This window comes from Malurus melanocephalus, unplaced genomic scaffold (assembly GCF_030028575.1).
Source record: "Malurus melanocephalus ecotype Western Australia unplaced genomic scaffold, MMel_1.1 scaffold_386, whole genome shotgun sequence".
NCBI lineage: Eukaryota > Metazoa > Chordata > Aves > Passeriformes > Maluridae > Malurus > Malurus melanocephalus.
Genome location: NW_026623618.1, coordinates 346,680 through 371,983, shown reverse-complemented (window position 1 = coordinate 371,983; position 25,304 = coordinate 346,680). Strand labels below are relative to the sequence as shown.

Sequence of the window (25,304 nt, the reverse complement as noted above, 5' to 3'; positions counted from 1 at the left end):
TTTTTTAATCACTGTTTCAGACCAGGTGTGAAAGTCTTCAGTTCTGAGACTGGAGAAAAATTCTTATTTGGAGTGAAGTACTCCATTTATGCTGTAATATTTGATATTTGTGAAATATTAAAAATCAGCAGGTCTACTGGAGCAGACTACTTCCATTGAACGTGGATCCCTCAGTTTGGGATTATCAACCCTGTTTCTCCCACACTGCGTGGGCTCCAGGCTTTGCTTCGTCAGCACACTCAGAAGATACAAGGAATTGCAGCATGCCTTAGAGGCTGACAGAGGAACGAAAATAGAGGGGGTGAAAAGCAAATAAAGGAAGATTTCTTGAAAGACAAGGCAGCAGCAAAGTATGATTTGAACCACCAGTTAACAGGCAAGCCTTAGAAAACAAGAGCAACAATATCAAAGTGTACATAGAGAGTCCCTTTTTAGCTAATTGAATTTATATTGGGGTTTTTGGTATCATTATCAATGACCTATATGGTGTTAGGTCACACTCTCATTGTGAGATGTGGTGTTTGGGKTTTTTTTTTCCAAGTTACATAGTTCAAAAATATATTTGGGAAGCCAAACAAAGAGACATGCAAAGAGATGTGGTAAACTTCTGAGCTGGAGTGAAAGATGAGGACTCAATCTGCAAAATATTCCGAAGCATAAAATGCCTGCAAAGTAGTTGTGAAGATGTATCAGTTCATAAAAAGGTATCTGTGGCAGCTTAAAAATGAAGTGRAATCGGGAACACAGGAACTGCAGGAATCCCTGCAGGATGAGAAGTGCTAGTTGCGGTTGAATTCAGGAATTTTCTAGCTGCCTTATTCCAGTCAAAGGAGAGAAATAAAGGTATTTTTATGCTGACATTTCACAGAATTCCTACAGGAATCCTCATTTAAACAAACAAACAGAAAAATATGATGATTCTGGCACACTAGAAACATCTTAATCTGACCTGTGAGAAAAGATTCCTGAAGAATCTGTAAATGACAAAGATCTACATTTAAATGTAGGAAAATTCTGAACTTCTGTGACCGAGGCACAGGGAACTCAACACTTTTAAATGTGTTAAAGATACGGATGATTTATTGCCATAGTTAGACGTAAGGAAACTATAATCTTCTGGCATAACAGATCAGCATTTCTGATTAATTAAAACATCTACATAAAAATAAAGTTTTGTATGTATGTTGTATTTGATTAGAAGTAACTTTGTCCTGTTTGAAGCTTCAATTTTTAATTTTACTTCTTACATCTTGAAAACATTTCAGTCCTTTCTACAAATGTTTTGTGGCACTGAGAATGCTGCGTTTCCCACGTGTTAATCATAGGGAATAGTTTGTCTTGTGATGGGATACGATCCAACAGCTAACTGAGAGAAGAGGTGCGGTTCCATGGAATTCAGCACCAACTGAATCAGGCTCAAGGTGTTGCAAAATCAAACCCTCAGCAAATGCTGAACCATGACTTTGAACTGGGAGAAAAAGAAAAGCTATTTTCTGACATGTTTCCTCTGGCAGAACAATTTTCTTTATTCCATGAAAAGTTACCTCACTGGGACCTTCAGTARAGAGAGGTATTAACATCAGGGTTATGGCAATGTCTCAAAATTTGACCAAATTCACACATGAAACAAGGAGTTTGGTTTGTTGGKTTTTTTGGTGGGTTGTTTTGTTTTGTTTTGTTAGTTAGTTAATTTGGGGTTTTTTTTTTCCATAGAGTTTTACCCAAGACACTAATTCTAATTCTACTAAAGGACTTGGAACTGTTTTGACCCTATGAATTATTATTGTAGGGATTCTTGCAAATATRATTCAGAGACTTGTGGGGTAACAACTTTGTGTGGTTCAAAAAGTGTTTGGTCATAGCTAATTTTTCATAGTTTCTTTCTAAGTATTATAATTGAAATGGTAGCAAAAATAAGTGTATTGTACTTAGCTTTAAGGTCACTGCCTTGAATAGCTGAACATATTTTCCACCAAAGGGACTGAAGATAAAAATGTCAGAACATGAGCATATATATTAGAGTACATTAATTTTAGAAACTTCATTTCTTTTGAGTTAGTAAAAAATACAAGTTCTTATAAGAAGGAAAGAATATTTGTTTAATAGATTGAAGCAAAACTGATAACTTTRAACTAATACAGGATGCATTGTTTCCTCTGTTGAAGGAGAAATATCGCAGGTAACTTTTATTTTCAGTAGCTCTAKAAGTGTGATTCAACACAGTGTGCTGCTTGCTGCCTTTTCCTGTCTTCTTTCTTCATACCCTGTCTAAAAGCTGAACAGTCTCACCCTCTTTAATTCCTTCTCCAATACTCCATTCAGTGTTGCCATACATAACTTTTACTTGAGTGGCTTCGCAGACATCTTTTTTTTCCTTGAGTGATTGGATGTGTGCCTGCATTTTTGATTTAGATACYTTAATTTTCTAAAAATACTGAATGYTTTTTCTTATCTGCAAGCARAGCAATCATTGCRTGCTGCAAGATCAGTGGAAGAAYTTTGGTGAAAGCACAGAAAATACAAAAGAGAAAAGTAAAATGAAAGGTAAGATTGAGAACTTTTAAGAAAACATATATAAAAGTATAAATCTTTGACAAAAGATTTGTTAGCACACATTATGTCCAATTCATCTAATTTGGCTTTTGAGAGGGGTTTTTGATTTTGGAAAGGGTGTTAAAACTCTCTTTGTAATTATTGTCCGTACAATAATTAGCACAGCAACCGATGAAATTCTGTGTAGTGAGAATTTTATGTGAATATGAAATTGCATGATCACTAACAGATGCAATTCAGCCTTGGTATGTTTCTCTTCCATACTGCACTTAAATATAAGAAAAAAAATATGCTGAAGGTATTCTATTCTACGGTGGCCATTAGAGAAAAACAAGCCTTGCAAATTTCATTTCATGATGTGAAAAARAATAAGCAGCAGTGATCTCCTGTTTGTAAAACGTCTGTTCACCCATTGGCTTTGAATTCTTTTTTCTTGCTATGTACCCAGGTAAGTCTAATCAGAAATTCCTCCTAAGAGGAGGAGTTTCTAAATTTTGTACAAAAAATCTGGAGMAAAAGTTCCACTAGATCAGCTTTGCTAGAGCTGATCACACTGATGACAGAGTTTAGTTTATCTAGATGATTAATTASAAAGAAATGAAAAAGGAATAAATACTACTGGTTTAGGTAGAGAAAGTAAAAGTACGAGTTGATTTCACTTTGAGCTGACTGTTGTTGTTACAGAATRCCCCGGCCATGAGTTTGATTTCTATAGAAGTTCTGATTGTGCAAATGTGTAATTTAAATTCTACATATGTACTTCTTCCCTTGAATTTTGAAAGGCATATATTTCCCTTTATGTAATACTAATACTTTTTTGCACTAAAACCATGTACTTCATTTGGCTATAATTTTAAGTAGTCAAAAATACTTTTATTTCAATATCTCATTGAAAATGTGATCTGCAGGAGATTAATGCACAATTTGMRGAGCCATGCTGTGGAATCATTCTGRAAAAAAATATTTMGATACAAAAGCAGGTAAAGATGGAGAAAGTGACTCTGGAAGTGCATGTTACAGGAAGGGAAAGAGAAGAAATTTCTGTATGCAGATATTCTTCTTTTAATTTGCATTAACAGTGGGGAAATATTTGTAAATTATAACAATTAGGTAGTTCAGAAATTTTGCAGCAGAGTAGAGATCTCATTGTATTTTAAATAGTTATTAAATTGTATTTTTATTATTAATGCTGAAATTAGGATATCTTAATGTTGGCTTGGTAAAATTCTGTATATGGCATTTTAACCAAGGTAATACATACAAAATAAAAATTTAAATAATTTTATTATTATTTGTTACAAATAACCAAAATAAAAAAAATATATAAAAATAAAAATAAAAACTGAATTTCCCTCTATACTCTTGAACAACTCTCTTCTTGTATATTCTTAAGTGGTTGCTAGTTAGATGGATTTAGATTTGTTATTTACATGCAACATRCTTTTCCAGAATTGTTTGTCTAAATTGTATATTAGATGCAGTTTTACATTTTCAGTGGGGTAAGCTGTGGCATACATATATAATCAGTTCAGTAAATTTATCTCTTATTTGATTGCATTCAAAATTGTTCAGCATGTGCACCARAGGAGGTTATAGATTAATTCACAATTTTTCCGTGAATGTGTGTGGCTAAAGTCTTTTTCACGTAAATTCGTTGCACACTTTCTAASACAGTGCTTTGAGCTGTTTCCTACTCCAGCCACAGTTTCAGTCCTGTTTCTGATCTTAAACTGAACCTCTCTTGATGACTCATCATTGAWGGAATTTTTACTTTGCTTAAAATTATCATGTTGGGGGAATATTGTCAATTCACATGACCTCAAACTTTGACCTGCGGTTTATGTCCCAGTGTTACTCGTTTTGCTTGAGGCACAGAGTTGAGGACGAAGGGCCTCAGCTGAGGGGGAGAAGGCAAGCATTCCTATGCTAATTTGGACAAACTCTTCTGCATCTTTCTGCTTCTCTTACTTAACTCACGAAAATGCCATCAATAACCCTTAACTATATCATACGATTTTTGAGTAGTGTTGTATGGGAACACTAATTTTAAAAAGCAGCATTTAACTCATTCGGGCTCTGGGTGTGGACTCCCAGCTCTGTCRGCAGAACTTTGTCACAAAACCTTCCTTTACAAACACTGCATCGAGGAACAACTGAGACTTTGCACTGGCATCTGCTGAGAGCTCCCATCGCACCACAGAGCAATAAAGTGATGTTTTCTCTGAACTTGGTAGGGCACTTAAAGAAATTTTCCTGTAGTTGCTTCTGCATTGGTGGCGTTTGCAAATTTGGAACAAAAAGCTTTTTTAGGATTTGATCCAAACAGATAACAGATTATAATGCTGCTTTAAAAAAACTCTAAAACCATTTGTAACACAATTGCCAAGTTTGAGAACGAGCCCAGTTAAACCTATTTAAGTCCTCTCTCGTATATCATTAGAGATTTACCATTCAAAATCTCTCCATTAATGTTATTTATGGACCATTCAAAGTAATATTATTTTATGTTAGGGGGAAATAAAACTTTAGGGATTAAATATTTTACTTGTCAGTGCTCATTCCAGTAAATGTATTTTCCCCTAGCTAAATCCTAGAGTTCTTAGGATAATAGTTTGCACTTGTAAATACTTGTATCTGTGACCCTGATCACTCTTTTCTCATCAAAAATGAAATAATTATATTTCACAAACCGTTCAGCCAGTCAACCTTTGCTACGTTGTCCCACAGTTCTGTTTCAATTTGCTGTAACCTGAAGCTGACATTTCATAGTAAAATCAGGAACAGAACTATGAGGAATTGCGTCCTGGAAGATGCTGGCTATGACTTTTTGAAAGCAGAAACAAATTTGTTTCAGTTATTTGCCATCCACACTTGATAAAATCCTGTAGATGCACAGGTTCACCCATGGTAAACTGGTGGTACTGAAAACAATTTCTCTTTTTCTTCACAGATTTAAAGTAACAGTGTCTAGCCCAACTCCAGGAGTCATCGTGCACAATCAGAAAGATGCTTTTGTAGGGAAAATCACTTCTCCCACTTCCATACCTTTCAGTTAGTTCAGGTACCTCTGCTAAGGATTGAGTGACAGTTTTGGCTGAGGTTTTTCATAGGTGATGGATAATGATTTCACATGTCTGTCAGAGTCATGCTGCATTGCACAGCACAGGAACAGAAAAACATAAATTCTAAATTCATTTTATATTATGCAGGTTACTGGGAGGAAAAACTGGTTTTGAGCTGGATAGGGAACTTTGGTCTGTTATGTTACTATATATAAGGCATTTTTTTTTCCTTTGCATACTGTGAATGTATTTTGCATCATGGCATACGCATTTATGTTGCTGTGGAAACACAATAATATTATTTTCGTTGTCCTAGGAAACACAGACACAACACCTGAAAGTGGTTGTTGTACCAGTTTGGATGGATATTTGTTTTCTCTTCTGTCCAACAAAATCTTCCATTCCCTACTGTACCTGAAATAGCAGAGGTTCTTGTGATTATTTGCATTATCTTTAAGGATCCGTTCACACTAAATGGGATCGGCACTTCATGCATGAAAATATTCAGTCTCTGCAGTACGGCTTTTCAGTTCGTGGCACTGGTCCAGCTAAGTCACTTTTGCCCTTGCTCAACATCAAACCTGTGAGAAGTCCCACAGAAATCCACAGGACTGCTCATGTGCTTAAAGTTAAGTGCAAGAGTGAGTGCTTTGCTGGACTGACGCCGAGCTAAAAGTACACGACCGTGGCTTAGAATGAGTGCTTGAGAACTGGAGAAAGTTTGTGGCTATTTATTTGGTTTTAAAATGGAAGAGGATGTGTTAGCTATCTGTGAGATTCTGCATTTCCAGCACCTCAGTCACGGAATCATAGAATGAGCTGAGTGGGAAGGGACCCATGAAGATCACAAAGTCCAGTTCCTGGCCCTGCAYAGGACACCCCAAGAATCACACTGTTTGCCAGAGAGCATTGTCCAAATGCTCCTTGAGCTSAGACAGGCTGTGCTGTGACCACTGTCCCGGAGAGCCTGTTCCAGTGCCCAGCCACCCTCTGGGTGAAAAACCTTTTCCTGATATCTACCCTAAACCTCCCCTGACTCAGCTTCCTGCCATTTCCTCWGGTCCTGCCACTGGTCATGAGAGTGAAGAGAGCGGTGCCTGTCCCCCCTTCTGAAGATATTATAAACTAATCCCCTCAGTCTCCTCTTCTCTGGGCTAAAGGTTTTATAATTCTGGGAGAAAAAAGAATTTGGGAGTAAATTTGAGGGGAAGTTGTGCAYGAGGGAACTGGTTACCTTTTGCCATGAYAATGTGTGGGTTTGTSGTGGTTTAACCCCAGCCAGCAGCCAAGCTCCACACAGCCGCTCRCTCACTCCCCCAGAAGTGGRACTGGGGAGAGAAATTGGAAGAGTAAAAGGTCAAAAACCCATGGGTTGAGATAAAGACAGTTTAATAGGGAAAGCAAAACCCTCACACACAAGCAAAGCAAAATAMGGAATTAATTCACTGCTTCCCTTGGGCAGGCAGGTGTTCAGCCATCTCCAGGAGAGCAGGGCCCCATCCCATGTAGTGCTTACTTGGGAAGACAAATGCCATCATTCCAAACATCCCTCCCTTTCTATTTCCTCCTCCCATGTTATACATGGAGTGTGATGTCGGGCAGAGTGGAAATCCCTTTGGTCAGTTTGGATCACGTGTCCTGGCTGTGTCCCCTCCTGTGTATCTCCAGCCTCCTTGCCAGCGTGGCAGCACAAAAAAGCCTTGGCCCTGCTAAAGCCCCGCTCAGCAATGACAAAAACATCTTTATGTTATCAACTCTGTGYTCAGCACAAATCCAAAACACAGCCCCACACCAGTCACTGTGAAGAAAATTAACTCTAGAGCAACACAGGSTTGTTGAGGTGGTTTTTTGGGTGTTCTGGCAAAAGTTCAGGTTTGTCTTTTCTGCTGCTCTTCTGTGGGAAGGGAAGCACAGGCTGGCATTATTGTCACTTTATTTTATTAGCAATGCAGCCCTGTATGTAATTTGTAGTTTTTTGGTCATGTGCAGTTATACAGAGTTAACAGAGTTTTGGGGGCTTTTTGTCCTATGTGTCTCCATAAAATCTGCTTTCACAGAATCATATGATTTAAAAATTCTTTTGTAAAGAAACTTAGATTAATTTTATAATAGTGCATGCAAATATGAAATGTGTAAATACACTTTCTCAGTAAAATCAGGTTCATACTCTGTTACACATGGTTAAAAAAAATTATTTCCTTAGATCATAGATTTATGTCTTACACACTCTTTCTGATATTTCCATGTATACTTTTTCATGTTTATTGTCTTCTAACTATRTCTGAATGCCTGTGACAAAAACGAAAGCCAAGCAATTCAGCGTGTAAGGATATATTCAGTCTGTATTAATATATGGACCAAAGTTCCTGGAAGAAAAAGTTGATAGGTTCAAGCACGAGTCCAGTATAATGATAAATTTTGACTCCCTACAGATTGCTTAGTGCTGACAGGAAAAATACCTTGGAATTCTGCTGACCTTTTTCCCAAAGGACCTGGCCCCAGTTACTCCTAGTTACTGGCTTCATATAGTACTGTCAGTAAGAATAATGCTCTTTATTCTGTGCAAAACTTTGTAACTTATCCAAAGCACAGTGTTTGTGTGTGCAGGAGATAGAAGAAGATAGGGAGGGAGATGGAGTGAAGAGGAGCGGCAGGACTTGTGCTTCACAAAATTGTTTCTTTTACTTTTTGAAAATCACTTCTTCCTCTACTGCTCTTCCAGCATTCCTTTCCCCACAATCATTATTTTTCCTTGCTTTACTCTAGGATGAGCAGAAAACAGAAGATGGACCATGCAGTAACCCAAGTGTGATTCTTGGAAAAAATGTAATATCTCTCTAAAGAATTTCTCGTTATAAACAGTATTCAGTGGGGCCTTCATTCAGGTAAATGGGCTGACAGAGAAGAAAGAAAAAAGTAGRGAAGGTAGTTAATAAAATTCTGGTTTTAACCTGTAATTCCTAGGTTTTTTTTATCTGGTGGAGGAAGGGCATACTTGCCTGACTCTTCAGCGATGGCTTGGGTGTGGTGGACATTTCTGGCTTCGTTCTCACTGGACACGGCTTTGGGTGTCAATAGCACGCAGAGCAACACATCTGCATTTTCTGGCCTGGGATAGTTTATTTCATTACTACATCCGTTTGTGGGGAGTAGAGAGACAGAGTGAATCTGCTCCTCAGGGAAGGAAATCCAGCGAAACGCTTGTGCCAGAGCTGTTTTGTGCTCAGTGCACAAGCTATATAACACTCAAACTGTGTAATCAAGAGCTGACTCTGTGACTTCTGTTCACAGTAATTTACGTGGTTTTCTTCATTAATATGTTTAAACTTTATTGTGTGAGAAAGTCRTCTTCGGGGTAAAAGCAAAGCATTCAATAAAACCTGTGCAATGCTCTGCTACCTCYGTGTCCGGACAAAGGGCATTCCAAGGACACGGCAGAGGGGCTGCCAAGCCTTGGTGCTGGTGCTTCCTGCAGAGTGGAGGGGCCCTGCCAGGTGATGATCCAGACCACCTGAATTAAGGACTTAGCCTCTCCCCATGCTGTCAGGAGCCTGGCTTCCTCGTGTAAGTGCTTGATTTAGACGTTTTTCAGGAATTGTGCATTCCTCTGCTGTTTCTGAAGAACTTGTGGATCTGCACATGTCATAAATCAGTGTAGCTCAGTATCAGGTTTGATTTTGGATGACATTTCCTCGTGTGGACTGAGAAGTTTARCACCAAGGCTGAATGTATTCTAAGGCTTATGATGCATTGAAGCCAGCRCAAATCTTGACAGCGTGGAAGCTAAGGGCAAAATTATTTGGCTTCAGTCTATAYTTCAGTTACACAAAGGTGAATTTAATCTCCTGTTAACTTCTGGGGGCTTGGGGTGCACACCCCCAGAGAGCACTTTCTCGCTCTTCCCTGCTGACTGCCAGTAACTTCTTTCTGATTTTATTATTTTCTCTCTGTTGCAGCTCAACATCTTCACTATGCCGTCCCACTTAGCATCTGTCAAACACCAAGGACCTCTGTTTGTGTCATTCAAACCTCTTTCTGGAGCAACTTTTTTTCTGTGCAAACCTCTCCCAGTAAAACTGTTTTCTTCTGTGGTCTTCTGTTCCTATTTCTGTGGAATCAGGGAGAGATTGCATCTTTATCCAGTGAGTGAGATGTGACTGTAGTTTAGACCATAGAGCATAAAGACCATAAGTCTTTATCTTGCCTCTTGTTGAAATATTTGATAGAGTTACAGTTTCTGCTCCTTTTAGTTCTTGTTTCTTTGATTTTCCATAAAAATTTGCTACCCTCAAGCATAAAATCATGATTCAAATGAACACATAGTCTATAAAGAAATATTATTCCAAGAAAGGATTTATTTCCATTGCATTCAAAGCCAATTTTTCTCATGGGCACACRTCAGGATCCAGTGCTTTTATGATTTATAACCTTTTTAATAACAATATATTGTGTCAAAAATACCATTTCATCCTCTATAACGTTTTTCTTTTTTCTTTACCAGTTAATGATGAGGATTATAACATTGAAAACAATGTAAGCATAAAACTGAAAGAAAAGTATGCTTTTGTATAATTCCTTCACCGATCTTTCTCCAACCCATTTGGGTAAGAGCTTTGTCCTTTATCCTAAGGCAAAAAATGAAGCATTTGTTTATAACATATAGCAGAAGATACATGATCTGTTACATCATTGTTGACCATACAAATAATTATTTTTACTCTGTAAATTGGTCTTCTTGATTATGGTAGTTTGGAAAACATCTGTTTCCATTTTCACATGCTCACTGAGTATTTTCTTTTTGTGATGAAGACCACCATTAATGTGTACCAGAATTTAATTAGGTAATTTATTGATGAAAACCAACCAATTCACATGCACATAAGTACCACTGGCACTTGTTGAGGACCAGGCTTTATTATTATGGTAAAGACCGTGGGTCTGCTGGGCGAACAGATGTGAGTACAAGAGACCCTAAAGATTTGTTTTGGATATTTATTAAARTTTATGTAATTTGAATGGTTTATATTTTAATATAGTTTATTAAACTATTGTATGTTTTATACCATTTATACAGTATAAATGTTAGTGCATTGAAAAAGCTGATCATCAATAACAGTTAATGCTGGTAGGCAAAGGGACAAATTACAGTGAAGMAAAACATTGTGACTTGTACATCTAGAAGTGAAGTGATGTGGTAAATGATCAGAGAATATGAAGGAAATTTTAGGAAAGGGCTGATGCCAAAAGAAAATTTAAGCAAAGCAATAGACCCCAATAGTCTCAATTGTGACACTGACGGGAGATCTGCAGATTGTCTTCCAGTTTTCTCTGACTGTCTCTGYCTTCTACAAGTGCCCATTGTCTTCTGTCCTTCCCACAAGCTGGGAATTAGTGAGCAAAGTATAATCTCACCCGAGGGAGAGGCAACCTGACATTACCTAAAATGAAGAAGAGGAGAGCCAGGGCGAATTAAGAGCGATGAGCTGAAGGAGCAGTGCTTGCAGATGAGTTTAGCAGTTGGGCCACTTCACGGCGTGGATGTTATTTATGGCAATGCATGATCACCAGGGGATTTCATGGGGTTTAACTCAGAGAAGCTTGCTCTGACCACAGGTTGGTCTGGACCAAGAGTTTGCTTTGCAGGTAATACASATTGTCACAGGTAACTCATTAGAGTGACATGGCCAGGATTGCTAACTGGGGGTAAAGTTCAGAATATGGTGAAGTGTGTGAAGACACAAGCTGGCCATGTTCCCATCTCAGGGTACCCATCTCACTTTGTCACACTTTGTCATACCTTGCTGGGCTCCACCTATCCAGGACATGGCTATTAGCTGACCATTATAACTAAAATTAATATGGCATGCRAATAAACAATACACTGTGGGACTCATTATTTGTCTTCCAGATGCAGGGGGTGAGGAAAATGTAGGAGTTACTGTTTACCTTACAGTACTCATATTCTGATGGCCACAGTCCAGGCCCTGACTAATGGCTTTGAAATGCTGAGGACAGAAGTTAAACAGGCATCTACATCCCAGACCCCACTAGGGAACTCCTGATTAGTGTGTGGAGGGTGAGAAGCAAGGGAAGAGCTGAAACTTGAAGGCTGGCCAAGAGCATAAAACCCACAGGGTGTGTCGCTATTGCAGGTAATAACAAAGGGACAGTGTCCAGGGGAGGGTAAGAGAGACAGTTCAGGGAAGGGCAAGCCAAGAAACCAGAAGGCTGAGGAGTCAGGAGTTCTGCTGCACATTTCAGTCATGGCTCGGGGAAGGCACCGTGACCAAGCAAAGGATCTGCACTGAGATGTGCCAACAGGGGTGTCCCTGTCACCGCTGCGCAGGACCGTGCAGAGGAATGATGGTCGAGGAAAATGGAAGCTCTGGAGAGTCCTAAGTGCCTTTTGAGAGAGCTAATGGGTAAGAACATTAGAAAACCTGGCAAACACGGCTGGGTTTATTTTATAGCTTTGTTGAAGAAAGTTWCACAGGTTTCCAGAATATTGCGGTATTCTCATACCTTCTAATTTTTTGGTATGTTGAAAAGATTATCTGGGTCTTGGTGTAATTATTCTGTTTTAAAACGTCATAGAACAACATGCAGGAGTTTGGGAAAAATGGAAATCTGGGTTGTTTTTAATCTTTAAATTTTCAAGAAACAAAGTATTGTAGCTGTACTATCTGAGTACTGAAGAGAAATTCAGAGAGAAAAGGTGGCAAACTTCAGAAATTGAAGCATTTTATTAGGCCATGAGTGAAGAATTATAGCCTGTGCTGTGAGGAGAGACAACTCTACCATTTAAATCAAATTACTGAAAATACGAATTTTCTACTTGGTGAGACCATGGCACCTCTGCCAGAGTACAGCTTGAGAAAATATCTCATCASCATCAAAAACCCCTGTGAGGAAGTYTCCTTCCTTTTCTTCTTGYAGYRATTGTGTTATTTGTGAGGGACCAACCAAAGCCAGGCACAGTTAGGTGGATACTGCTTACAGGGTAGGGTAAGAGGCAATATTCCTGCCTTGAAGAGTAGCATATGAACAAATAGTAAGGGAGAGTGGGAATGCATAGCTATTAATGTTGTGATGATAAAGGACATGTTAATTCTCGCTTTTGGCAGAAGAACATTGTTTAGGGGTTAGAAAGAAAAGGAAGAGGGGAAATTTGTAGTAAATAATAGGGAAGAGAAGAGAACGAGAAGGATGGTTGTGGAGCACTGCAGGGGTGAAGGGCCTGAGATGAGATTGGAAGATACTTGAATTAAACATCCGTTATCAGGGACAGCTTAAGTCCAGTCAGAACAGAGAAAGTATTCCCAATATAAGCAGCTCCTGCTTTAGCTTTTCCTACGGCTTCTCTGCTGGTGGCAGTGCCTGGCTGTGTACCCCATGCAGTTTTTTTTTGCAAAGCCTCTGTAGCTTGAGTTGGAGGAGATGCCATCTGTGGGGTGCACGCTGCCTCTGACAGGGGGTGTCCAAGCCCCTAGCACAGCATGCTGCAGGGTGGGGAAGGGGCTGTGGCACCAGGACCCCYACCTTGTCCTTCCCTCCAGACTGAGCCCTGGAGAAGCTGCTCCTGAACCTGAGTCTGAAAGGCTTTGAAGCATTCAGAGTGTACCTGGCACTTGAGTAAGAAGTGTGGCATGGGATGCAAGAGTTATAAGTTGTTAGAAAGGTAAATGGACTCTTTTTGTACCCAGGTTATGAGCAGTTTATTGATAGGATTTAAATTCAAGTTGCAATTCTGAAGGTATGTCTGCTAGTGATATGACAGGTGCAAGGGTTGCAACAGCAATCTAACCATTACAGCAGTCATAAGAAAATAATGCTCAATGAAAATTATTGAAAAATTCAACTTAAAAGACAGGACAATTACTAAAAGGTTAATGTTTTTGAAAGTCTCAATTCAACATTATTAGATATCTTAGACAAAAGACAAATAAAAAATGTCCCCTTTTTGGGGCTTTAGGACTTACAAATACAATCCCTAAATWAAGTGTTTTTTCTCTGCCAAGCACTTATCTTGTAGAAACAAAAGCTGGAAAATTTGTTTGTTTTCTTAGAATTGTAAATTCAATTAAATCATTACAACCATTTTAAATGTGATCTCATTCAAAGACAAGAGGATTAGTTCCACTTACYGCACATTCAGGAAAAAACACAATTGAAATCTAGTCCTTGAAATTTGTTATTTAAGATTAAATTAATTTAAAAGCTTAAGCCTTTTTGATTAAGCTCAAAACACAGTTATTAGATTTTCGGATCTGTATTTTTAAACTCTGGCTAACAGCACACCTTACTTTAGAACAGCTAAGTAGTGTAAATATCTTTCTTCGCCCTGGTTATTGCCTAGTATATTCCAAAACSATTTTTACATATTGTGTTGAAGTGGCTGTCTTTCACCAATAAAAACCATTTCCAAAATATTTTTTCCCAATTCGTGTCACTAATTACAGATTTTAAAAAATTTGTCCTGGGTTTTACTTGCTCAGATGTGTTTGAAAACAACGAAAAGGGCTCTGAGGGACAAAGCTAATACAGATAGAATTATCCTTTCTTTTTTAGAAACGTGATGTCAGTGTTTGAAAATATTTAAAAGAGGTTGAATTTTTAAAAAAAAAAAAATCTATAGAAATGTGTTTAGAAATGTGTTTCGTAAGGTTTTGGTTTTTGGTTTTTTTGGGGGTTTTTTGGGGTTTTTTTTKTTTTTTTTTTTTTAAATAAAACCACAGGTGCATGTCCTCTGCCTTTCCTGAGGMGATCCCTCCTCATGTGCTGTGTGGTGACTTGSTTGTGTCACAGTCACATTTCTCAGCCCAGGGTGGCTCAAGTGGATGGCTCAGCAGCTCACATGGCTATAGCAGTATGTGAGCAGCTCCTCTGAGAGGCTCTTGCCAGGAGGAAAGAAGGAATGCACCTCCCCAGCTCATTTCCACCTTGGGTCTCATTACAGCAAAACTAAGACTGCCAGCTGGACCGAAGCTGAGAACTCTGCTTCTCTGGGAATAGGTCCAAGAGCACTGACCCCGGGTGTGCAGAGCCTTTTAGGGGCACATCGTTGGACAAGATGGTYATGGCTGGACCTGGACCAGGGTGCTTCAGGTGAAGGGTTCTGGGGTTTGAAACTGGCTCCACAAAATGTGCTGTTCTTATCACCCTCTTAATTAGCACTTCTGTCTAGACCCTTCCTCCTCCCAATCAGCTCCTCCACCTGCTTAGCTGGCCAAAGCCGGCACCTGTCCTCACTTCTCCTAGCAGGCTGTTCTTAATTCCCAGCCCTGAAATCTCCCTTCCATCCATCCAGGGTTAAGTTGCTGTATTTTCCAGGCAACAGATAAAAAAATAAGATTGACGAATGAGTTTAGCATACGAACATCATGCATCAGTTATTAAAAAGAAAGAATAGCTGGAAGGTCCATCTACGGCTTGTTTGCCTTGTCCATATGGGAAATGGAATTTAAATTACCACATTGCTTTAGGAGCAGTTTGTAATCCCAGTATAGTGAAGTCATGGTTTTCATGGGATGGGAACAGCAGATAGTAAGAGTTTCTGCAGTTAGAATGATATCAAGTGTGATGCCAAGGTACTTTAAAGAATTTTTGTTGTGGATGGAAATTTTCAGACACAGAACCGAAAGTTCTRCGTCCCTGGGAAAAGACACTGAGGAACTGCAGCCAGCTTGCTTGTGTTTACAGCATGTCTTCCAGGATACCCAGAGCCTGATTCACATTCTCACTGAAAAGGTGGAGCAGAGCCTGGAGCAGGATCACCCTCATGCAGAGTTTGAGGTTGTTCTTTCTTTTTTTTTTTTGGTAGTACTTTTCTAGCCTCTTTTGATTTGAAAACTCCTAATTCTTTTCCATCTTACTAACAGGCATACCCCTAGTTTACTGAACATGGGGGTTTCATTGACCACAATTTGAAAACTGTTGTAGTGTGAGGCAGAGCAATGCTGTGTATTCATGTGGTTTTAGGAATTGTTGACAGAATAATTCCATCTGAAATTTGTGTGTCCAATCACATACAGYAATAAAAAATAGGAAAGAAAATAGACTTTTAGCTGTGAATTTGGATGCTCTTGCGCTAAGTGCTGTACAAATACAGAAGTAAAAGTCAGTCCCAGCACCAAAGGATTTAGACTTCAGAGACGTTGCTGCAGATTGAGGGGTAATTAGTAAAACAAAACAACAGRGCCATGYKGGTGGTTCAGCTGCTGCCAAAGATKCTTGTCGGTGTCCTGGTTGTCTACAGGGAGTCTCTTCTAGAAACAAAGTGTTAATGAGAGTCAAAACTCTGATCGAAAATATAGTGATTAGTTGATATTATTATTATTTTCATAATTATCATTATTACTATTGCTATTATCATTATAATTGTTATTGTTATTATTATTAAAACAAAACACAAAAGTTTTCTAGTAAACTTTTTACGTAAAGTTCCCAGGGTTAACCAAAACTACCAGAAGTCACTACTAGGAAGGAAAGTCACTACTAATTTCTCATTGCCAATATTTTCCTCCTAAGACCTGGAAACCATTCCTGTGACTTATTACAAGTCTGGAAATTATAACTTTTTTTTCAAAAAATGCAGATATGTGAATTAATAATCAAAAATAAAACTAGATTCAAACTCATGGATGAAAACTTATCTCCTGTGTTGTTTCTAGGACATGTAAAATTACTCTGATAACACAGCTGAGGAGCTGTGTTTGCTCATGTACAAATGAACATCTTTGCTCTGATCGAAAAGGCAACACCAGSGAAGTTGACCCTTATTATAGGTAAGATGCAACTTAAGTAATTCCATCTTTTGTTAAAATGAATGCATGCCAAACAGCATTTCTTCATATGAGTGTCTTGCTGTTTGCTTAATCAGAGACTGTCACTAGTGATGGTAGTGACTGAACACACAAATCGTACGGACAGGATTATGGCACTGTGATGGGAATTGCCTGTTTCCAACCAAATATTTCCAAAAATTAATTTTCACAATGCAGCCAGGGTGAAATTCTGTCACTGTGAATACTGAAATGTGTAAAGCAGAGCAATGTCTTCTGTGGTGACAATATTACAGTCTTGGTGTCACTCTAGCATTCAGGTGAGTTCTACTGACACACTTCTCTGGTTTTAATTTGAATCATTAGTATAGTCCCTGTATGATACAAGTTGAGTGCTGAATGATTGCACTCTGTCCTGGGTGACTTTTAGTCTTCAGCATCAAATTTTGGGGAGAAAATTTTTCAGCATCAAATTTTGGGGAGAAAATTTCTTCATTTGATTTTTTTCTACTTTTTGAATATGTACTTTGAGCACTGTGCAATATGGTATTCCATTGCAATCACATGAGGATACATTTCTACAGGACCTTTTAATGTTGAAATCTCAACATGTTTCAGAGCTGGTACTTGAATAAATATAAAGAATTCTKTATTTTGCTTCAAAGCTTCTGAACATTTTGGATTTATGTTTTGAGCTGCAAATCTCATGGAAACAGGTTCTGCAATGGCACAAATAAGATTCTAGTTGTTGTCAGGCTGGAGATATGTCTGATTCTGCCAAAACTGAAAAGGCAGAGATGCAGAGAAATGGAAACTATTGTGATGAATTCTTAGGCTTTGATACACTTTGAGGTCTCACTGGAAGCTCTGGTAGCCGAGGGAAGTTCTCTTGCTTCCCATTTATTTACAGCCATCCTGATGAATTTCCAGTGGAGACCATCCACGATTTGCAAATTGTTCCTTCCGTAACCATTGATCTCCACAGAGGAGAGGATGGAAGGAAATTCCACGATAAAGAGCACTAGCTTTCAAATAATTAAAAACTTTTTTTAACTTAATCCAATAGGTCTCCAAACTTACAATATTACCAGTTAGCACTGTGCTGCATTGGGAAGGGCAGTTACCACCCTGTTCTGAGATTTACAGAAGAGTTAAATGTTTTTTTTTGAAACAGAAGAGTTAACTGTGCTTTGAGAACACATACATTAGGACTTTCTTTTAAGCATTGTTGCAATATCCATAACTGCTCAGATATTGAGAGAAAGACATTGCCCRAATAATTTTGAGGTGGATTTTTCTAAAGCTTTGGGGGGTCATTGGATTAATTAGTGTGCTGCATTCCAAAATTCCTGACAAATTTCYTCCAGAATTCATTGTGTTGTTCATTACTTTCAACGTATCTATAGGCTTTGATGGCTCCATTAAAAATTACTGTCACTAAGGAAAGAAATAATACTTGTGAGCCCTACACTTAAAAGTGTACTGAATTATTGAATGTTTAATACTTGATTTTAAAAAGAAGTTTGCAAATTTTGAGTGAATATTGTTGAATAAGGTACTCTCAGAAATAAATAGCTTATGAGGAATAGAAAATGGAAGCAAACATTCTAGCAACCGCACTGGTATACATTTCTGATTTGTTAACAACTCTTTGGTCAACTTTGATAACAGCAGTGGAGAATTACAGTATGAGCCAAAAACCACAATTTGTGTCAAGAAATCTCTGTGTGTTAATAATGTTTTCTTCTCCTTTTCTAAATATTTTTTTTTCCTAAAAAGGAAAGAAAAAAAGTTAAACAAAACCGACCCCTGTGCTTATTAAAATCTTTGTTTCCTTTAAATGATTATTTCCTCTCCTTCAGGAAGTTGGCAGGCAGCAAACCACTTCTAAATCTAGCTGCAAGAYGGTACTGTAAAAAGCAAAGAGTTTATTGGTACCAGACATTTGTAAATAAGTAATTGACACTCATGCTATAACAATAAGCAATTCCAAAAAAAAACCAGGGAGCTGCCAGAATAAACAAATTTGCTACGAGTTCTATCCAATGCTGTATATCCGTCAGGGTCAGTCCCATCAGTGGTGGTCAAAATAACAGCTCTGGGAGTAGCTGGAGTTCTCTAAAGAGCAGCCATCTCCTGCTTTTGCCCCTTCTTTCCTTCCTTCTGCACAGATTTTCAGTGGGATCCCTAGGCACAGGCAGGCTGTGAGCTCTAGCAGTGCTGACAAAACAACATGGCTGAATCCAAAGCCTCTGGAATTACTGGGATTTAGATACACAGAGGACCAAGGTGAGAGGCATACTACATCCAGAGGAAATAGGCTCAAATATTTCAGCTTTTGAGGGACCAGAGCAACTTCAATAGGCTTCCTGTTTTGGGGCCAGTACTGCGGGGCTGTGGCTCAGGAACAGATTTTGTTTGCCCGTCCCCTACTCATGATCATTGTGTGGGATACTATTTATGGTCAGATTTTGAGGTAGCTTCCCTCCTGTACCTACCATTTCAAGCTTTGGGCTGGTGCCCACCCTTGCCACCTCCTGCCACCCTTTCCCACACCTTTTTTGTGCTTTTCCCTTACCTGCTGCATTGCTGTCACAAGCAGGGTTGTGTAAAGCTGGCAGAGCAGTAAGAAGGGGCTGCAGCAGATATTTGGGGCTTTTCAGTAACTAAGAAGTCACGTAAAGTTGAACCTAAACAAATGGTAAGAATAGATACAGGGTCTGTGCAGTACTGTGAGCAATCTTTGGTAGGAGTGAGCATGTGTAGAACTGCATTAGCTGATAAGGCACTTGAGCTGGAAGTCTCTGCTCATCTCAGTGAAACAYTAGGATTGAAATGGGGGAGCACAGACCCTAAGGCTAACTCTGTTCTCTAACTTCTTCTAACTCCTGCAGCAAAAGAGAGGTAGGGTACCCCAGTCYGGTAAGCAAGGTAAGAAACCATAACTTTATTATTGGTGTGATTGAAAAACAAAAGTAATGATGTCTTTGTGTACACTGTGCCTAGAGCAAAAGAAATCCAAAACAACTGCTTTCCCTTTGTCAGGACTGCAGCTAAGGTTGCTTGATGGAGGAGGAAGAGTTCATTTTCTCTCCCCCACTGTGGGAAGTYATTTTCAGAACGTGCGACTGACAATTCAAACAAGATCTCTTTATTTTTTGTAAACGTGGTCTTGAKATGACATAGTTCTCATACGTTTTTGAAATTTAGAGAATAAATCTCAAAACTCCTAAAAGCCTGAGCTTACAGCCTCTGTTATGAGTTGCTGTTTTGATCTGCAGGATCTCTTCCTTAAATGGCTTTCCTAGAAAGATACTGAAGGGATTAAAATTATGAATTCTCTTTGATAACATTTACTTTTGCTAGTGGGGATGATGATGCAGAGCTCTGAAGTGAAAGCAGCAAGGGCTGGTGATGAGGAATAGTTTAGGAATGTCTCTTCTTAACCTCTGCCTAAGATATTTTATGGTGTTTGATGAGGGCTTTTTCGCTGCTGCTGAGRTAATGAGCTGGAAAGTCAGAATATGCAGAAGATGGTTTAAACTCTGGTGAATTCTGGCTTAGGTGTCACATGCTGGATATGTGCTGTTGAAAGTGCTGTTAAAGAAGTAATCAGATAAATCTATTTTAATTATTTTCATTAAAAACATGTTTAAAATCATAAATACTATAGGTTGCAAACAACATGAGACAAAGCAAATAGTACAGCAATAGATACACACCCACCTTTATACTGTAGATCAAATATACGCTGTTATCGAGTAGAAATCCATTCTTTTTAGGAACGTTAATAACCATTTCCAAAGAGACATTGCATTGCTCAGGCTATTCTAAGTTAATAGGAAAATTACTTGAATTGTTCAGCAAGCCCATCTTCTGTACTTGTTTCATGACTTGTTTCTGTAATGTTTCAGTAGATTTCTGAAACATTACTGAACCAAGTAATTCTTAATTCCTGTGATGAGTGACACTCTGTGAGAGCATTTATCCCCAAATTCAGCTGTTCTTTTATTCTCAAACTGATGTATATTTCCACAAAGCATTGACTGACTGCCTTCAAAACAACCAAAGTTCAGCCTTACGAAACTGCTTGCGTGTTACTCGCTTCAGCTATGTGGCTCAGTATTTGTGGTGTGTAAGGGACTGCCTGTGCCTATTGTTTTTGTTCCCAGATTAAATCTCTGAMGGCTTTGGCAGTCTCTGCTGAAGTCATTGGATTCTGAAAATGCTCACAACTTTATTATGTTGGTGTTAAAAGTGTTGGAATTTTCAAAGGCCTACCCAGCAAATATTGCAAATAACAGCAGCTAAACCTTTTAATTTTATACAATCATGTGACTTGGAGACCATTTCATCCTCCAAATCTGTTGGAGCAAAGGGTTACCAGAAACAAGTCACAGGGTTATCAAGACCATTGCTCAATAACCAYGGCCATTATTTTGCAATATTTATTGCGCTCTGCAGGAGTTTTTCTGGGATCAAAACTCACTGGTTTTATTAACAGTTGTGTCCATGGATTGTTTCATGTTATTAGAGCTGAATGCTGTAGCTTGCCATTCCAAAATTGCTAGTTACAAATTTTGCAGGGGTGCATTTGCATGYTGTAGCCTCGAATAAACTGCTGTGTAATTTGCATACCACCTTTATGCATCATGAGACCCTCTGGAATGTATCACTACCCAGGAAATGTGTCTGGACACCTTTCATATTTTACCTGGCATATTTTACATTACACAACCAGAAAATCATTATTTTCAAAATGTATTCTTGAGTGTCTAAGTGTAAACCAACCCAAGAGAAGCACGCAGGCAGTTGTCACTTAAACTGGTTTTGTAGAAATTATGTATTTCTATTATGGGGATTTTAAGATGACCTTCACATGTGTTACTAAAACTCAGCCCACACAGAGATACGAGTAGAATTAGATGTTTTTACTTGCACAGCTAAGATATACGATTTTTTTTTCCCAATTGATTTGCATGTCTTTCTGGAAAGAACTATTCTTAAAAAGCAGGTAARGAGAAGAACATGGGTAAAATACTTGGGGAGGAATGTGATAGGAAATATAATATATTTAATCTTATTATACATTTTTCTACATAAAAGTCAACAGGCTGCAAATATATTTTGCTACAAAGCTTTGTGTAAGAAATATCTCTATAAGAAAATACATCTCATTAAACATTTTGTGTAAATAAATTATCCCAAATAACTGTGTTTTGTAAGAGCAAAATGGTGGRTAGACMAATAATAAGAAGAGCTAAAAAATGATGAGAGCCCATTTCTGAAMCCCYCTGCTTGTACTGGGTATAATTCTCWTTTAWAAGTGGTGACAATAAGAGCACTTGAGTTCTTCTGCTGAGTATGTGCTGTGTCAGTGTAAATAAAGCTTGAAAAATTAGTTCCTGGACTGTTTTTGTATCTTGAAATTTCTGAGYCATATTTCTCTTGCAGTGACATTGGAAAACTCTGGAGTAAGCAGACTTGTGAGACTGAGACTATGATAAAACAGAAAYCCCTGTCTCTGAGCAGTCCCTCTAGATTAGGGAAAGAGGTGTGTGAAAAACTCTTCTTTAGAACTCTTACAAAAGGTAAGGGCAATGCAGCTGAGGTCTGTACTCTAATTAGGAAGGCTGAGAMAAGGGATGTAGCTAAGCTAAAGCTTTAAAGCATCTCACTGGTGGGAAAAGGCATCAGGTAATGGTGATGTGGTTCAAAGTTAAACTACATCCTGGTCTAYCCATGTTGTTCAGAACTGAATACAGAAAAGTCCCTTGTATTACAGAACATGAAAATGGTTAATTATAAATGGGTAATTAAAATTAGCTGTAAGTCAATTACGGAATCAGACTTCTCTAAAGTARTATCAGTCTCTTTACCAAAGTTTATACAAAGGAATATTTGCAAAAAAGTAAAATTTTCAAAGTTTGAAAAGACCTGGACAGAGGCTGTCCCTTTTTTAACCAGTACACAAACGATGTAGGGTTGGCAGCTGTTTCCACAGTCTTTGTATTTCCATCATTCCTGGCAGAAACTCCAGAATGAGARGACATCAATTTCAGGCTGAATAGATGCTGGAGGGTGGTATGCTGTGACATCAGATGATGTTTAACAAGTCATTTGTGGTCATAACATCTTCTTACATCCTCTTCTGCAGGASAGGAGGTGTTCACAAGACTCAGCTCCTTTTTCTTTGCTGTCTCAAGAACAAAKCTATTATTCTGCTGCAGAGAGCTATAAAATATAAAAATCTGAGTTTGCAGCAGTATGCTTGAAACACCTCCACAAATGTCTATATCCTCTGTTGTAACAGCAACAGAGAAACAACTTCATAGCTCTTCATGTTAAGCACTTAACCCTCTGCAGTTTCTTTTGGAAATGTCTATAATACAAGAATGCTTAGGCAAGGGAAGCATATTTAGGACTAACAAGGAACTGCCTGTATATAATTCTGGATTCAGCATGCACACATATTTGCTTCATCTGTTCAACCCAATGTGTATTAGCAGTAAACTGAGGCAAATACAAGTGATTAAGTGCCATACTATGACATTGAACTACATAAAGCATTTCAATTTACCCATGTATAGAAAGCAAAACCCTGGTTAAATGCCTCCTCTTAGAGAAACTGCTGCTCTCTTGAAATTTTGAGATGGCCAGTTTTCACCTCCTTCTTCAGGGCCTGCAAAACACAGCACTCTTGTCCTGCAGGAGTGCTTCCTTTGCTGAAATATCAGCCCTGAACAGCAAGGGCTTGTGGACATTCACAGTAACTTTATTTCCATTTCTAATACTTGCAAGGTGGCCAATAACGTGCTGACAGATGAGTCTTCTTGACATGCAGTGCTTCTTATAGGAGTACAATGTATACAATTTCTGTAGAAAATTCTTACCATGCTGGAGACCCACGATAGCCCTAACACTGAACCCCTGAAACACCATGGGACAATACAGCAAGGTAAGTGACATTCATTCCACTCTACTTGTTTGCATACCAGCATTTCCCACAGGCTGCAGAATTATTTACAGGAGAACTGGGCAGTAGGTGAACTCCAGCCACGCTTGTGTTTACCACCAGCTCAAAGAAATGCATTTGGTGTGACTTCTACTCCTACTCTAACAGTTAGTTTAGCCATTCCATTTTCCTTTGCAGTCCCCTTCTTCCACCATGCCATAATGCATTAAACACATAAAGCCACAGTCACTTGATTCTATCTTCCCGATCCTCATTCAGATTTTCTGGCACACATGAAGTCTTGATTTAGAAGAGGAGGTCGCATCTTTCCATACTTTACAAGACAAACCCTTGGCACAGTCACATCGTTGGAAAATCTCCAGTCCATGGGACCCTTTCTTGCGTTGTTTGGTGCACACCTCCCCCTGATGCAACACGGGCTTGCAAATTTTGGTCCAGAAATGGCGAGCACAGCAGTGTCCCTCAATACAGTCTGATGACCGTAGGCAGGGATCGCCTTCGTGTCCTGAAAAGAGCAACCAAACTCTTTATCTCATGGAAAAATGTGAAAGTACATATTCAGCACAGGCACACACAAAAGAAACTCAGTAAATGGAGAGGTGATATTTACACGTGTGGCAATTTGAAGGATGTAAACACAAGAGGAGATATTAATTAGGAAGGTTCAAGGGGGATAATTCATGAGATCTGCCATAAGACTTAGTAAGGAGAAATGCAGCTACAAGATTGTAAGCAGATTTACAAGTGTTCAATAACATGACAAGGGCAGGATGTGTGCARTATTGCACAACTGATAGAATGATTGTCAGTCCACATCTGATACAGAGAAGAAAGCAGATGCTGTTTCAATCACAGGAACTGTTCATTGACATTACATCACTTTCTGAGTCATGCTGTGAATTCTCACAACAGACATTCACTCCCTGTGAACTTACTGCCTATTTCTGGTTTGCACGGCTGTATCTTAACAACAACATGATTCATGACATGAAGGAATAGAGCAGTCCAGTCCAAACGTGATCTTACCTTTTATATGTGATAGCTTGGATCGGGGCCTCCCTAGGTTGTGCCATCCCAAATCCTTGCTTGCATAATGACCATTCTTCTTGTTGCGTGGCCCTTCTARAGCAGGGATGTGAGGAGTAAGGATGCTTTCAGTCACTGGTATGCAAATACCTGCAAGGAAAAGACAGCCACTCAAAGATTTCAGTAAGGGGAAAAGCAACCAAGAGCCATGCATTGACCAGGGTCAGGACCACAAAAGTGCTGGGGTTTTGCCTCAGTGGTGCTCAGCTCTAATCACAGGTTCTCCTCTGGCTCCAGGCACTTAACTTCATCACAGATTTGCTTCACAAGTCTCTTTTGCTTCCTTAAAATATGACTACTGTGTAGTCTTCCAGTGAACCAAGCCACACTGAAAGTGGAGCTGYGATTTTTGGCAGAGGCAGCAGTATTTTTGTGTTTCCTCACCACAAAATATAAAAAAAGACCGGTAGTACCTGAGCCCTAAACATAGAAATACTGTTAAAGAAAATTAGGTAGAGTGGAATGAAGTAGAGGTTTAWGTTTTCTTGGTTTAGAAAAAGAAGTGCCATCACCCAGGAAAAACTATTGTTTCTGGGAACACTCATAGAAACAGATGATCTGAAAAGGCTGATTTTCTGTAGAAAAAGCCCCAGAGCTGGCGGCCATACCGTTGTTGCAGCGGTTCCCGGGGCAGCACATGCCGTCGCGGTGGCAGCGCTTCTTCTTTCTCCGGCACATCATGCACGCGGACGTGGCCTGATGGGGACTGTGACAGTAGCGGCCAACTTCACATTCCTTATCGTTGGTACAAGGATAGGCCTGGTGGGGAAGAGACAGGCTTATGGTGAGACACTCCTTTGCACAAGGAATGAAGGCAGACTTTGCACAAGGAATGAAGGCAGACCA

General features: G+C 39.0%; 1 protein-coding gene across 1 annotated transcript in view; it reads right to left on the bottom strand.

The window, feature by feature from the left end:
- Positions 1-18,110: 18,110 nt before the first annotated feature.
- DKK2 (dickkopf WNT signaling pathway inhibitor 2) overlaps positions 18,111-25,304 on the bottom strand; it is a 41,658-nt gene continuing 34,464 nt past the window's right edge. Inside the window, exons 2-4 of the mRNA XM_057379085.1 lie at positions 25,067-25,217; positions 24,399-24,548; positions 18,111-23,877 (exon numbers count right to left, since the gene is read on the bottom strand). Of these exons, the coding sequence (XP_057235068.1) occupies positions 23,627-23,877; positions 24,399-24,548; positions 25,067-25,217 (552 nt within the window). The 3' untranslated portion in view covers positions 18,111-23,626. The remainder of the gene's footprint in view (positions 23,878-24,398; positions 24,549-25,066; positions 25,218-25,304) is intronic.